This window comes from Oncorhynchus gorbuscha, linkage group LG21 (assembly GCF_021184085.1).
Source record: "Oncorhynchus gorbuscha isolate QuinsamMale2020 ecotype Even-year linkage group LG21, OgorEven_v1.0, whole genome shotgun sequence".
NCBI classification, from domain to species: Eukaryota; Metazoa; Chordata; class Actinopteri; order Salmoniformes; family Salmonidae; genus Oncorhynchus; species Oncorhynchus gorbuscha.
In genome coordinates this window covers 26562128-26577025 of record NC_060193.1, presented here as the reverse complement: position 1 = coordinate 26577025, position 14898 = coordinate 26562128, and the positions used below count along the sequence as shown (strand labels likewise).

The 14898-nt window shown below is 43.5% G+C and overlaps 2 protein-coding genes across 7 annotated transcripts in view; both read right to left on the bottom strand.

The window, feature by feature from the left end:
* The window catches only part of LOC124007747 (regulator of G-protein signaling 12-like), a 53738-nt gene extending 42376 nt beyond the window's left edge, over positions 1-11362 (bottom strand). The window contains exons 1-3 of one of the 5 annotated variants that reach the window (XM_046318483.1): positions 11235-11362; positions 7694-9651; positions 5186-5302 (exon numbers count right to left, since the gene is read on the bottom strand). In XM_046318483.1, the coding sequence (XP_046174439.1) occupies positions 5186-5302; positions 7694-9559 (1983 nt within the window). In that variant the 5' untranslated portion in view covers positions 9560-9651; positions 11235-11362. Of the gene's footprint in view, positions 1-5185; positions 5303-7693; positions 9652-10301; positions 10497-11229 lie in introns of those variants that run through there. The other 4 variants (XM_046318482.1, XM_046318486.1, XM_046318481.1 and 1 more) reach the window with 4 other exon arrangements.
* An 878-nt stretch (positions 11363-12240) lies between these two features.
* On the bottom strand, positions 12241-14898 carry LOC124008733 (myb/SANT-like DNA-binding domain-containing protein 1). 2 transcript variants are annotated; one of them, XM_046320254.1, is made up of 3 exons: positions 14286-14898; positions 13553-13840; positions 12241-13147 (listed from the first exon to the last, which is right to left on the bottom strand). In XM_046320254.1, exons 1-3 carry the CDS (start codon positions 14543-14545, stop codon positions 12847-12849), a joined length of 849 nt encoding a protein of 282 aa, XP_046176210.1. In that variant the 5' UTR covers positions 14546-14898; the 3' UTR covers positions 12241-12846. The 2 variants fall into 2 exon arrangements, with proteins under 2 accessions (XP_046176210.1, XP_046176211.1); XM_046320255.1 differs by having other exon boundaries at positions 14292-14898.

The window sequence follows — 14898 nt, the reverse complement described above, 5'->3', positions numbered from 1 at the left end:
ATTAAGGCTTGCAGCGTGAACAAGGCTTTAGAGACTTACCCAGAAAGACTCACAGCTGTTATCACTGCCTAATGTGATTCTAACATGTATTGACTCAGGGATGTGAATACCTACAGTGGGGCAAAAAAGTATTTAGTCAGTCACCAATTGTGCAATTTCTCCCACTTAAAAATATGAGAGAGGCCTGTAAATTCTCATCACATGTACACTTCAACTATGACAGACAAAATGAAAAAAAAAATCCAGAAAATCACATTGTAGGATTTTTCATGAATTTATTTGCAAATTATGGTGGAAAATAAGTATTTGGTCACCTACAAACAAGCAAGAATTCTGGCTCTCACAGACCTGTAACTTCTTCTTTAAGAGGCTCCTCTGTCCTCCACTTGTTATCTGTATTAATGGCACCTGTCCACAACCTCAAACAGTCACACTCCAAACTCGACTATGGCCAAGACCAAAGAGCTGTCAAGGACACCAGAAACAAAATTGTAGACCTGCACCAGGCTGGGAAGACTGAATCTGCAATAGGTAAGCAGCTTGGTTTGAATAAATCAACTGTGGGAGCAATTATTAGGAAATGGAAGACATACAAGACCACTGATAATCTCCCTCGATCTGGGGCTCCACGCAAGATCTCACCCCGTGGGGTCAAAATGATCACAAGAACGGTGAGCAACAATCCCAAAATCACACGGGGGGACCTAGTGAATGACCTGCAGAGAGCTGGGACCAAAGTAACATAGCCTACCATCAGTAACACACTACGCCGCCAAGGAGTATTGAGATAAACTTTCGTTATTGACCAAATACTTATTTTCTACCATAATTTGCAAATACATTCATTAAAAATCCCTACAATGTAATTTTCTGGATTTTTTTTCTAATTTTGTCTGTCATAGTTGAAGTGTACCTATGATGAAAATTACAGGCCTCTCTCAACTCTTTAAGTGGGAGAACTTGCACAATTGGTGGCAGACTAAATCATTTTTTGCCCCACTGTATGTAAATTAGATATTTCTGGACTTCTGTCATTTTGAATTCAGGCTGTAACACAACAAAATATGGAATACATCAAGGGTTATGAATACTTCAGAAAGGCTCTATACATCAACCACTGATCATCACAGTCCTCTGCTGAGACCAAACGGAAACCAGGAAAAACACCAGATTAGGCTAGCCGACAGGACAATCTGGGGTAGCTACGTGTCAGAGGCTCTGTGATGTGCGGAAAATATAACAGCGTTTACCGATTCCTGACTCCTATTGCCACTGCTCTGACGCACACTACTGACCACGGAAAAAGAAACAGGGCCCCGGCTTCCTGAGCATCAAACGGAGAGAGGTTATCCACAGGCAGGGGTCTCGCCACAACGCCGCTGGAAGGGTCTACCAGGGTCCCATGGTGTCCGCTCATGTCCAGATGTGTGCAGTGACCAATGGCGACTTATCACATTTTGGATTCGCACAGCGTGAGAAAAGGGCTCAACAACATCCTAAGGAGCTGAGGAAGGAACTTTAGGAGTCAGGAGGGTAGTCGTAGGAAAAGCTCCCCTCAAAAAACACCTTCCAATCCCTGTGTAATGGGATATTCCAATATGATGCAAACTACTTAATAAACATGTGTGTTCACCTTTGCTTCTGGAGAGGCTTAGATACGATGACACTTGCAATTTATACGGTGAGGACCAACTAACAACATAAGAAATCTTACAGTTTGGGTGCTTTGATGTAGCTTGTACTTCATGCCCCAGTTTGTCATTCCATATTTTTTCTTTACGGAATGCCTTTCCTTATCATAAAAGAGCAGATTACTTATCTATTGCTGTCATTTTTCATCTTCTCTTGCATTGAATACAGTAGCTGATCATGTTACGAGGCAGGATAATAGACATGGAGGTTCCATTACAGGGTGTGGTATTAGGGGGCTTATGACACTGAATCAATGGTTCACGGAATCCGACACAGTGTAAATACAGAGTAAAATAACTGTCTAACCTCTGCAAATAGATTACCTATTATCTCAGCATAGTTTATAATCATATCCCTTATGGCTGAGATCTGCTAGTGCAGAGCCTTTAGGAGTGACTCATTGATCTTTGACTGATAATCCTGTGAAGCTGCTATAGGCTGGTTAAACCAGACTGAATGGAACTATGGTGACTGCAGCATTCAGTCTAGTTTAGCCAGGCTGGTGACGCTGAGCCCTCGAGGAAATGAGCTCTTGACGTGGAAACCAGGGGTGGGTGATAGCCATAGATGAGGATCTAATCGTTTTTGGCCGCCATTAGAACAAAACCTCAAAAAGTAATTACCTGAAACTGACTTGCCTAGTTAAATAAAGGTTAAATAAAATAGATATTTTTTTAATTTATACCATCAGCATTGGTCAATTTCACTCATTGCACTTATTTCATCATGGTTCCAGGGTGGCTGAAACAGTGACTACACAAGGAAAATCCCAGAGGACCAGCAACTCCTAAGAAACCCTTAAGTTTGAACTCCACAGTTTCATAACATGTAAATGTACATCTTGGGGAAAACGCTATACTGTAAAGGCGAGGCTCTCTTGGCCGAACTGTGTTCAAATTCACTTAGCCCCACTTAGGTAAGTGGGCAGCCGGCCACTGACCAAAATGCAATTTAGCTCATTGAATACACACAAGTCTTAGTGTTCCAGGAAACACTTCAGGGAATTGTACTACTCTTACTTACTGTTCCCCATTTGAACTGGGGATTCCCATTCAGTCTGTGGCCACCCAAATAGAGCCTTTTTTGCTTCACAAGTAGCTAGGCCAAAGATATTTCTGATGTATGTACATTTTTTTTTACAGTTTGCGTCATATAGAGGATCAAATAGCAGGATTAGCCACTACCCTGAAAGTGTCACGTCCTGACCGTAGTTCCTTTTTTAAGTCTCTGTTTTAGTTTGGTCAGGGCGTGAGTTGGGGTGGGCATTCTATGTTTTGTGTTCTGTTTTATATCTCTATGTGTTTGGCCTGGTATGGTTACCAATCAGCGGCAGCTGGCAATCGTTGTCTCTGATTGAGAACCGTACTTAGGTAGCCTGTTTTCCTATTTTGAGTTGTGGGTGATTGTTTTCTGTTGTGTGTCTGCACCAGACAGAACTGTTTCGGTTTTGTTCATTCACGTTGTTATTTCTGTGTTCATTAAATAAATATGGACACATACCATGCTGCACCTTGGTCCTCTCCTTCCAACAGTCGTTACAGAAAGCCCAATTAAAAAAGGGATGTCAAAATGAGCCAGGCCTAGTTATTATTTAATTCAATACATGCTTACTTGGAAAACCTAGTCATATATGTCAAATGAAATTCTCTTGATGACAAAGTATTCCTAGTATTGCAATATTTTATTTATATCTATAAATGTCATTTGTGTGAAGCCCAAGGCAAATGTCCTCGTCGTGCAGACAACACCATGTTGTATCCATTTTATTATATTGTATTAGAGCTATAAGTGTAGGTAGCAGACTTTTAATGTAGGCCTATAACAGATCCTTTTCTATAGGTTCCTATTATAGTTGTATAATTAAGCAATAAGACACGAGGGGGTGTGGTATACTGCCAATATCCCACATCCAATTACTGTTCATATGCACGACACAATGCGGAGTGCCTGGATACAGCCCTTAGCCGTGGTACATTGGCCATATACCACAAACCTCAGAAGTGCCTTATTGCCATTATAAACTTGTTACCAATGTCATTAGTGTAGTAAAAATGTTGTCATATCCGTGGTATACGGTCTGATATACCACGGCTGTCAGCCAATTAGCATTTAGGGATCGAATCACCCAGTTTAGAATTATGTGTATCATACAGTTGCTTACATGCCAGCATGTACAGTTAGCATGTGAGGGTGGGCTCTGTAGACAGAGATCATAGCTAATGCTAACATATGAAAGTCTGTGTGTTCTCTTTATTGATGTCACGGACAGTTTCAACACTTAAAACACCCTGTCTTTCTCTCTAGCCGTCACAGTAGCTGTTGACCCTGAAGAGGCTGCAAGGTCCAAGTGTACTTTGCTCCTCGCAACCGGAAGAATTCCAGATTGTCTACACCAATGACATCATCGCTGTAGCATAAGCAAATAGTGAACTGGAGCAAATCTTTATATAGTTCCCAGTCCAGGGTTCACACACTGACTGACAATACCATTATCTTCTCTTCACTCCTCTGCAGCGCCAGTGACTCAGAAATCCCTCAGACAGAATGAGCAGAAACCGTTAGTCATGACATCTTAATGCTGTGTAGTAAAAAATGTGCAGCCGCGTTGAGATAAGAAAGTGAATCATGCGTTGTGCTGACAGACGGCTTTGAATCCGAGTCGTTCGATGACAAAAACGTGAGGAAAACTAATTGTCAAAACCTGTTAGGTTAGACATAAGAAATGTGCTTTATATTGTGTGATGCTGTTCGGAACAGGATTATCTTCCAGAGAGGCTTGTTGAAAACCCTATGGAACTTAAACAGAGAACAAGAGGCCGCAAGTTTCTGACACTACTGTTTAGTGTGGGGGTGAGTGACAGGGTGTGTGTTTATGCAGTGTGTGTGTATGTATGCAGTGTGTGTGCACGTGTATGCAGTAGGGTATGTGTGAAAGCAGGAGCTAGTAGAATCCCAAAGCAGCGCTAATAGGGGAGAAATGTGGGCACGTCATTCAGTCATTCAGCAGCGCTGCTCATTAGCAAGGCCAAACCAACAGGGCCCATGCTTCGGGCCCACACAAAGGCCACTTTGTGAGCCACCCTCACCACAAGTGTGGCACCAAACACGAGAATGAAACAGAAATGAAAGGTTAAGAAAGAGCTGAAACTGGAGCAGAACGGAAGGGGGAGGGACGTTCGGCTGAATGTCCAAATTAGACCATCTCCTCTGCATAGAGGTGAACGGCATGATGGAAAAATACCGTTCCCATAAAAGATGGGTACACAGCGTAACAGGGCCATTGTTCAATGCTGTAATATAAAGGCATTGGTACGATAAGCCGGAACAGAGTTGTATTGAATTAAGTCCATTGAATTGCACCAGATATTTTACTCTCATTCAAGTAATTATAATTCCAAAAACTCCAATGGGTTAATACCAGAGTAGGAGGAGCTAGGTTTAAATGTATATGACTGCAGTTTTAAATACTGTACTGGAACTGTATTGGGTCTACCTCCAGGTCATCCAGTGATCGTGCCAGGCTGAGCTTCTTGGGGTGTCCAAATGAGCGACGGCCCGAGAAGCGACGGCCCGAGGAGCGTCCCGCACCAATGCCCCAGAACTTGGAGCCCTGTCAAGGGCAGAAGAGAAATCATAAGAATGAATGGCTGTCTGCCAAAACATCACACTATTACATGGACACAATTGATCTTATTGTGGTTTTTGTCATACTTAGCTATGGATTATGAGCCTACATAACACCATCATAAACATGACAAAAACATGACATAACACCTTATTAGGTAAGCATTAGGGATTAGTAAATTTATCAATGATCAGTTTAACATGATCATTCTTCTGTCTGGAATACACTTCCGTGCATAATAGACAAGGCTTAAACAAGCTTGCAGTGTTGGGAGAAAATTAGAGAGGGTGATAAGGAACTATCCACCTGGGCAATTTAGATGATGTAAACCAAGATGATGTAAAGCAACCAAGATTACAAATGTTCTTCCTGCCTTGACCTTAAGGCCATATGTTGTGTCCTTATCTAACATGGGTCATGACACACAACTTTAGGGGTGGCAGGTAGCCTAGTGGTTAGAGTGTTGGGCCAGTAACTGAAAGGTTGCTAGATTGAATCCCCGAACTGAGAAGGTAAACATCTGTTGTTCTGCCCCTGAACAAGGAAGTTAACCCACTGTTCCTAGGCTGTCATTGTAAATAAGAATTAGTTCTTAACTGACTTGCCTGGTTAAATAACATTTTTTTTAAACTCCCTTCTGCCAGACAACATAACTCATCATGGCAAATGTGATTGGCTCACAGATGTTATAAAAATAACAGACTGGCCACCCAAGACTTACAGCGAGCCCCATGTGAAACAAGGTCAAGCCCATTAGTCTCAGTTTGGCACAATGCTGACGATTTCACAGACACCAGTTGGGCTGAGGAAGTGAAGAAATTGATTTTCAATTTATTTCAAAAGCCTCCATCAAATTCAACTCCTCCACTACTCATCTGTACCTTAATCTCACAGTTTAACTGCTATATGCTAAATGAGCATGAAAAACGCATTTTGCCAGCAGCCCTGCTATTATAATGATGGGTGAAAGCACAGCCTGTTTGAGCTGGAATAAAGAACTGCCGGTAATTACCATGGTATCACATGGGCTCTACCCTGTAATTTTCTTTTGCTTCCTGTGCAAAATTGTCTTCTTTTTCAGAACAGAGACAGACACGCGATTCATCCCGGAGTATGCACACAGAACAATAACTTTCACTTGGATAAACAACGAGAGACAAACACAATGATAAACAGTGCACACATTTTCCACTATCATCAAACTCTGGGAATCTGCTCTCTGCAATGGAAAGAAGAGCAGAAACAAAAACACATTAGAGGGTGGAGGAGGATTCTCTCCATTTCTTACCAGCTTCTGCTTAAATATGCCACTCTGTCAAAGCAAAGTTTCTGTTTTGACAAAGGCCTGCATTTCCATGGAACACGTCCATCTTTATCTACACTCATACCATCCAATAGTGCAGCCACAGGAGAAGAATATTATAAAAGGTCAACTTTCTGTATTGGCTATTACATTTTTTTTGTGGAGGGGGGGGGGGGGGGTCCAGAATATCACAAGTTTGGAATGCACATTTCCTTGTGTCAACAAAAAACATAAATAAGTAGCAAAGTACTTCTTCCATGGGGAAAAGCACTCCCACCCCAGCTAGATAGTGAAACAGGGACATCGTGTGGATAATGAGGAAAACAACAAAAAAGCCTGTTTGGAACTAAATCCTGGATGTGGATTTATGACAATGACATCATTGTGGTATAGATCAACAGGTGGCATTTTTTGCTCAATTCCCAGCCAAATGAGCGGTGAAATGGTGTATTATATTAGGTGTGAAAGTGAATGGACTGTTCACCCTATCAGTGCCTGGCAACTCGACTCCTGCAAACCATTTATTACTTCCGGTGGAATAAAGCTGAACAAAAAGCTAATAGAAACACAAAACCAGATGTTCACACTACACACACATGATTGCTGAATACTGCACAATTCCCCACAATATTGGACTATAAATTGTGACTTCCTGTATTATACTTACACTAAAATGTTTATTCTACTGAACAATTTACTTTATGTTCATATTCTCATCTACTGTTGTTGCATTGTCAAGAAGGAACCTGCAAGAAATAATTTTGCTGGACGGTGTATACCATGTGTATCCCATACATACAACTAATAAAACTTGAAACTCCCTGTAGAATAAAGTTGAACATAAAGCAAAAACAAACACAAAACTGGATGTTAAACAGAAGGGACATGCAAAGGTATTTTTGTTCAGCCTTTGCACAATCTCCTTTATTAACTTTGTGTAAGGGAAAACACAAACTCTGGCCTATACATTAAGTTAACACACACACGCACGCACACACATAGACACACCACAGAATCATCAACACAACAACAAATCTCTATCAACACAACAACATTCTCTCTTCTAATCTCACCTTGGTAATAGTATCTCTCCTGGGCTTTCGATTTAGCAGCTCTCCAGATTCTGCTCTCCAGAGTCGTTTTGCCCACTCCTCCCTGGCCTCTGCTGCCTGGTACCGGTCTGGTGGGATCTGGCTCCTGGGGGGTGGCAGGGCATTGGTGCAACCCACCGTGGCTGGTCCTGACCAGCTGTTAGTGGCCGGTGTTGCCTGGGGATCAGGCTCTCCACTGTGACCCCTAGGCCACCTCTGCTTGACGCTCATAGAGAACCAGCGTTGACTGCTTCTGAAGGGGCCTCCTCCTTCTGTTAGGTTCTGGATCTTACCCACAGGGTAAGGCGGTGGCGGGGGCTTGAACTGAAACTCCAACTTGGGAGGAGGGCCTCCGGATGGGCCGGTTAACGACGCTGGGCCCGGTAGAGATTCAGAAAGGGAATGGGTGCTTCCCGGATTAGGATGACCGTTTAAGTTTAGGCGGCCATTTTGGTGAGCTACTATTTGGGTGAGGTTTGCTTCAGCCTGGGGGTAATCCTCCCATGGACAGCTGGGGAGGTTGCTCCCGGCGTTGGTTCCGTGGGCAACTGGGAAATCCCTGTCCGGTCTCTCCTCAGGGGGGGAAGCGTTTCCGATCCCGCTGTCTCTGTTGCTGCTGGCACTGCCGTTCTTGCAGGCTCTGCTGCTGTTCTGTCGAGTGTGGAGGTGGTGGGCCGACTCTCTGTCCAGCCTGGTTCTAAGCCTCTCCACCGCCTCCCCCATGTCACAGTATAAGACAGACACAAACTGGAGGACAGAGGGTGGTGTGAGGGGGAACTCCTGGCAGCCCTGGGTGTCTGGGGTGCAGTCAAAGCCAAACCGCCCGGCGATGCCCAGGTGGTCACTGTGGTGGCACAGCTCGGGGTCGATGAAAAAGACATGGCAGGAGGATCTCAGGGGACCGTTCTTCCCCACATGGCCACCAGAGACGTGTGCAGTGGTGACCAGGCAAAAGAAGCGCCTGTCCTCGGAACACACAACTCCCACGACAAGGTTCTCAGAAGGGAAGGCCGCCAGGACAGCTCCAGCGTCATCACAGAGGCGGACACAGTCGAACATGACCTTTATCATCACCAGCGTGTGGGTCTCCTGCTCAATGCCCATACGTCTAATACACTTGCGGATCACCTGTAGGCAGTCATCCTCTGAGCTGGGGCTGGACAAGGCCAAGATCAGTTCAGTAGAGCCCAGGTAGCCCACCACCATGGCTGTGTTTAGCAAACTCCAGTCTGGATTCACATCGTTCTCTTGGTCATTGAAAACAGAGTTGATGTCTGCCACTTTGGCGGTTTCTTCCTCAGACAGGAAGCCAGGTTGGAATTTGGAGTTCCACAGTTGGGTCCAGTGGGACATGTCAGGTTCTGACAAAGGTCTCGGCTTAAATGGAGTGGCGTTTACTGAGTTACATGACGAGTTGCCACAGTGGTCCAAAACTGTTCGAAAAACTTGCCCCTTTTGAAAAAGCCCCATTCCCTCTGTTCTAGAAAGCCCTAACTCCTCTTTGCTGGAGGAAGGGTCCACCGTGGGCCCGGTCCCAACAAGCACCACCAACCGCAAGGGTCCTTTACAGGTGCCAATCAACTGCACCACAGCCTCGTGGGAAGCATTTGCGACATCGATTCCGTTTACACTCACTATACAATCCCCCTGCTTTAGTCCCAGCAGGTCTGCAGGGCTCCCCTCCAATATACCACTCAAGAGGCACGGGCCTTGTCCTGATAAGGTGAACCCGTATCCTACACGTCCTCGAACAACCTCGACCCCTCTGGCTTCCTGAGGGGCGGTCAAATTCAGACGCCTTCGTGCCCTGTCGTTCTGTCCCGGCATCCTCATCCTGAATGTGGACATTTTTCAAATGGAGAGCGTGGGACCTTTGAGTCACAATGGAATGTTATCTTTTAGTGCCAACACTGAAGTGTTTTAGTCATCCTGCATAAAGACTAAAAGTAGACAAGAGAGAGACAAAGAGAGACAGAGAGAGGACAAAGATAAGTGAGATACAGTGTATCAAATATTGATTAAGCATAGGCCTCCAGAATCAATATTCTTAACAAACAGCAACTGTAACACCTATCCTGTGATAATATTATGTTACAAAGTATTTGTTACACAATGTTACAAAAGAATAATGATTGCATCAAATGATTTTCCCCTTCAATTAAAAAATATGTTATTCCACTTCAATAGGCTAATGCTGCATATAATAACAATCTCCATATTTTGGGACAAAAATATATTGAGTTATTATAGTTTAACCATACAAGTGTGGGCGGTGCGCGTGAAAATAAACCGTCTGCAAGAGCAAACAGCGCCAGCTGGCCCCCTTCTCAAGAACAGTTCAATCAAAGCAAGAGCTTTCAAACCAGACAAACCTGTTCGAGAGCCTTGAATTGGTTTCGTTGGACATCACATCATTTTCTATTCTACCTCCCTTGGTTATTACATTTTTGCCCTGTCTGTCCAAACACAGCAACACCCAAAATATTTTCGAAAACATTTGCTAGAGTTATACATTTAAAGTAGCCCGGCCTATGCCGATGAAGTTTAGGCGCAGATACAATGTTGCCAGTGCCACTGAAATTAACGTTACCGTTTCAAAACTTTATGAAGTCAGTTCAAATATTGCATAATCCCAAACGTCCAAAAAAAGTGTTAGAAATCTACACGTACGTAGTTTCCGAAACGTAATAATTTATGTTTTCAAAAATTCCCTCGTATTCCGTATTCCATATGGCGGTGACAAACACTCATGTTGGGGACAAAGCGTCTTTCATAGTAACCATGACACTCTAACGTTTTCGGAGCACGTGATGTATTTAATTCGCCAATGAGGTGATTCGATTCATCTCGCCCGTGTAGGCGTGTTTTGCATCGGCTGAATATTGATTGCATTCGATTTGGAACCGGGCTGACTCCCGGGCTCGAGCCAGGTGCCCTGTTCCAACCCCACTGCGAAGTCGGCTCCAAACAAAAGTGACGCAAGTAAGCACTTGCATAAGGATTCTGTGTTATCCCATGTAAAAGTGATTGCATTTGATAAAAACGCTTTATCTGCCTTACCAATGATTTGTTTTTGAAAATTCAAATATTTATTGTATGTAAAGGAGATTTCTGGACGATGCACCATGTTGCCTTGTCAAAATGACCGAGCGGCACATATTTCTATTCGATATGAGAATGCCGCTCCTCCCTCCCCGTTTTTGCCCGCTGGCGTGGTAGCCTTTGTCGGTGGCCCAACATAATCGAATCCGCCCAATCTCTCGTGTTGAATATTCAAATATGTGCGGTATGATCCTATTGTTTCTGATCATCAAAATTGATAAGCTAAATATAAACATTGTTACCGATATTTAAGCTACAATTCACACATAGCATTACCTAAATTCAATTTTAAGCATTTCACATAGGCTAACTATGCGCGTTTAAATCAAAGCTATAATATGATAATGTGATGCAACATCCACTGCACAATTAAAAATGGATTTATTACAAGATAATTAACATAACATCGTAATTACCTTACATTAAATCTTAACTGGATGTATTAACCACACAGCTCGAGAAGTAATACTTTGTTGCATCCTGCACTCGCTACTTGTAAACAAACTGCATTGTGGTCAAAGTTCTGCAACGGTTGCAAGGGAGAGTCACGTGGTCCTATTACACATGTACTGTACACACCACAGTCTCTAGACAAATATACACTCAGCAGTGAGTCAATCAATGTAAACATAGAGCAAGCCCAAAAGCAGATGTTTACTCATGTTTAGGCCTACTAAAACCCTGGACATTTTTCTTAGGCCTAGTAGGCCAGTGAAGTGAAAGACAGTCATTTAATGAGAATAAGCAGACTATTATTATCTTTTTGCAGTAGGACCCACTTTCAGTATATTGATTAATTAAATTTTAAAAAGTGCTAAATGCTAAACCTACACCTGGCAAAGCTACATTCAACTCCCTTCTATTTAATCCCAAGGTTTCCCCTAATCCTCTCAGACAACAGTTAATTATTCAAGACAATGCTGTTTAAAGTGAGTTACTGTAACTGTCCTCTCACATTACCCACAACACTGAGAGTAAACCCCTTCCTGGATTTGCCTGTCTAGCACTTTCAATCGTTTAATGTGTTGATATCCTTTCTCTCTAAACCAGTCCAACCACTACCATGCAAGAGAAGCAGATACTGTGTTATTGTTACACATTATATCATTGCTGTCATATAATATTATGTGTTTTATTGTATAAAGATACTATTACATTACATACACACTAAGTGTGAATGCTAACATTATGTATGCATTTACACAGGCATCCCAATTCTGATAATTTTTCCACCTTTTCACATCAGATCTTTTTCAGAGCTATTCTGATTTGTAAAAAAAAATCTAATTAGTTAAAAAAAGATCAGAATTGTGCTATCTGTGTAAACACAGCATATGTAGGCTACATTGTAGCAATATCTATAATGAAAGGGAGACGTGATGGTACCAGGAATAGTTGAAAGACAAACCAAAAATGATAACAGAACATATGTTTTTATTTCAGTCATACATTTCAAACAAGTAGGCTATGCTAGTTGGGATATGCAAAAACCATAGCAGGACAGACATTAAAACATAATTGATACAACATCAAATGCCCATGCCTTTTGTCATCAAGATGTAGAATTTGTGGACATACATTGTCTTTTGTCGATCTGAAAACGTATTTTCCTAGCTTGTAGATATCTTTCAAATCTGAATGGTGGAACATGTCTAAGAACTAGCCTCAGCCGTACACCTCGGAACCCTCACCCCTGACCTCTCACTCTCTCACAGAAACTACAAGATGGTCATTCTAGAAAGGACGAAACCATCTATATTCTCTCAGTACTGTTGAGCAAGTTGATAAGCTTTTCCCTCTCTCTGGGGGTTAAGTGTCCAGGTTAGGGATAAGGGTGAGATTGAGATTGACAATTACAGTCAGTATTCACTATCAATCAGTTGTTACAAAGTGCCATATAACAGGTCCTTTCTAGCATAGCCATAGCGATCACCAAGCATAGCCTTATAGCATTTTGTCATGTATAGAATTTATTTTCTAGAATAGCCATATATTGACCACCCCACCCCCCTTGATCCCTCACCCTTGACCCTTCACCCCTGCCCTGGCTCTTTGACCCCTGGCTGGGCAGCAGAACCCCAGGTGGGTATGGGGGCAGCGGGTGGCTGAATCATCTTCTCCAGCAGGTTCATCATGCGCTCCTGGAGCTGTAGGCTCTGCACCTGGAGGAAGTTTTGCTGGTGCATGACGCGGCGCACCTCGCGGCACGTCTCCTCCACCGCCCGGCTCACCTTCCGCTGCTCCTGCAGCATTGCCTCCATCACCTTCAGCTTCCACCGCTTCAGGGTGAGGTGCTGGTGTACTTTTTTCCTCTTGGCCGGTGCCGGATGGGAACTGGACAGAAACTTTGTTAGTCAAAGTAATGGTAATGACACAGTATATAGAGAGTTTTATGCAAGTACTCAAGAGATTTCATGGATATGTTTTTCATTCCATATGTAGGAACCATTTTCAATCAAACGGTTTCTGGGATAAGCCAGGAACTAAAGAAGAGGTTGAAATTAAAGTAAACTCAAAGTACTCTCATGTGAACTAACTATCATCACAATTCATTGTTCATCTTTGTCACTTAGAGAGCCTTGTGGAGACTCTTTATCACACCCTACCAATGACAATGGAGGACCCCTCTTGGCAAGGGTGGGCAGTTTAGCTCAATAACACAGCTTGATACCACTCTCTTTCTCTCTCGCTCTCTGTCTGTTCCCTCATTTGAAGACCAATATGTAAACATGGCCTTACTCAGTACAGGGAAGCCCGGAATGCAGACTGCCAGAGCTCTCCGATCCACCCAGGTCCTCCCTAATTTCCATCTCATCAGAGGAGCCTGTGTACTCCGGAAGGACGCCCATGGGGAGGCCCTCCGCATGGGAGATCGAGGCCTCCGTGGAGGTGGAGGGGCCTGAAGACTGGAGCTCAAATGGGTTCATAGTCCCATTATCGGCAGTCTTGGTGAGGATCTTCTCTATGGCTTGGTAGTACGGCCAGTCGGGGGTACCTCCACTCCCTTTGGTCGTGCACTTAATTTTCCTGTCAAAGAAGGACAGAAGTTAAGGATATTGGTTTGGGTCCAGTAGTGGGCATCAGACGTATGGGTTTATAGGTATCATAGCAACCTGTATTGAGTTCTAGGTATGCAGGTTGCTCTTTTTTTATTTTACTAGGCAAGTCAGTTAAGAACAAATTCCTATTTTCAATGACGGCCTAGAACAGTGGGTTAACTGCCTGTTCAGGGGCAGAATGACAGATTTGTACCTTGTCAGCTCGGGGGTTTGAACTTGCAACCTTCCGGTTACTAGTCCAACGCTCTAACCACTAGGCTACCCTGCCACCTGTGGGGTTAAATTCCCAAGAAATAGCCCACGTTTGTCTACTCTCTCTGCGGATATTTAAGTAAGTTCATACAATATAATATTTTAATGGATTTATGTTGCCACCTCTTTCCATCCAAACAAATAAATTATGTATTTCTTACACTTGCCTGTACTGGAAAGACATATTGGTGATTTTCATCTTGATCTCCTCCCGGTGGCGCTGTTCTCCCGTGAGCTCGAAGAACCTCTGGGCCATTTTCTCATAGATCTTGGTATTCCTCTTGCATTTCTTCAGCTCGGCGACGTTCTGTTCCCAGACGTACAGGAGCCCCTTCATCTCCGCATCAGTCCAGTTTCGGGCCCTTCTGTGCTTCTCGCTGTGGTCCAAGAAGAGGTAACTGAAACTGTCCTCGGTGGCCATTTTGAAAGCCCACTCGAAAGTGCTCTATTCCTGTTTTGGTTTGGTAAACAAAATAGGCCCCCAAAACGGCTTAGTTTGAAAGCCCTTTTCTGCTCTAAGGTGTTTTTAGCAGTCTAGCAGTTGTCAGTGGAATGTGGTTGCAAACAGCCACACACCGCTCTGCTTTGCCTGTGCTTTCCCCCCCGAGTTTAGCTGAAAGAGGACTCAAAATGGGGCCTAGGGCAGGAGAGGGATCCGGTTAAAAGCTTTTAAATGGAGGAAATCGTCACTGTGATGTCAAGTTGCCCTGGCAACTAGGAGGACCCTCTTTCTTCCTCCCCCAGCTCTCTTAACCATTCCCTGTCTCTCATGTC

Coding starts and splice junctions, on each gene's coding strand:
- LOC124008733 (XM_046320254.1), bottom strand. CDS start 14,545: ATGGCCACCGAGGACAGTTTCAGTTACCTCTTCTTGGACCACAGCGAG. Junction 13,841..14,285: donor TCTTTCCAGTACAGGCAAGT/GTAAGAAATACA, acceptor CTTCTTTGACAG/GAAAATTAAGTGCACGACCA. Junction 13,148..13,552: donor TCCGGGCTTCCCTGTACTGA/GTAAGGCCATGT, acceptor GTTTCTGTCCAG/TTCCCATCCGGCACCGGCCA.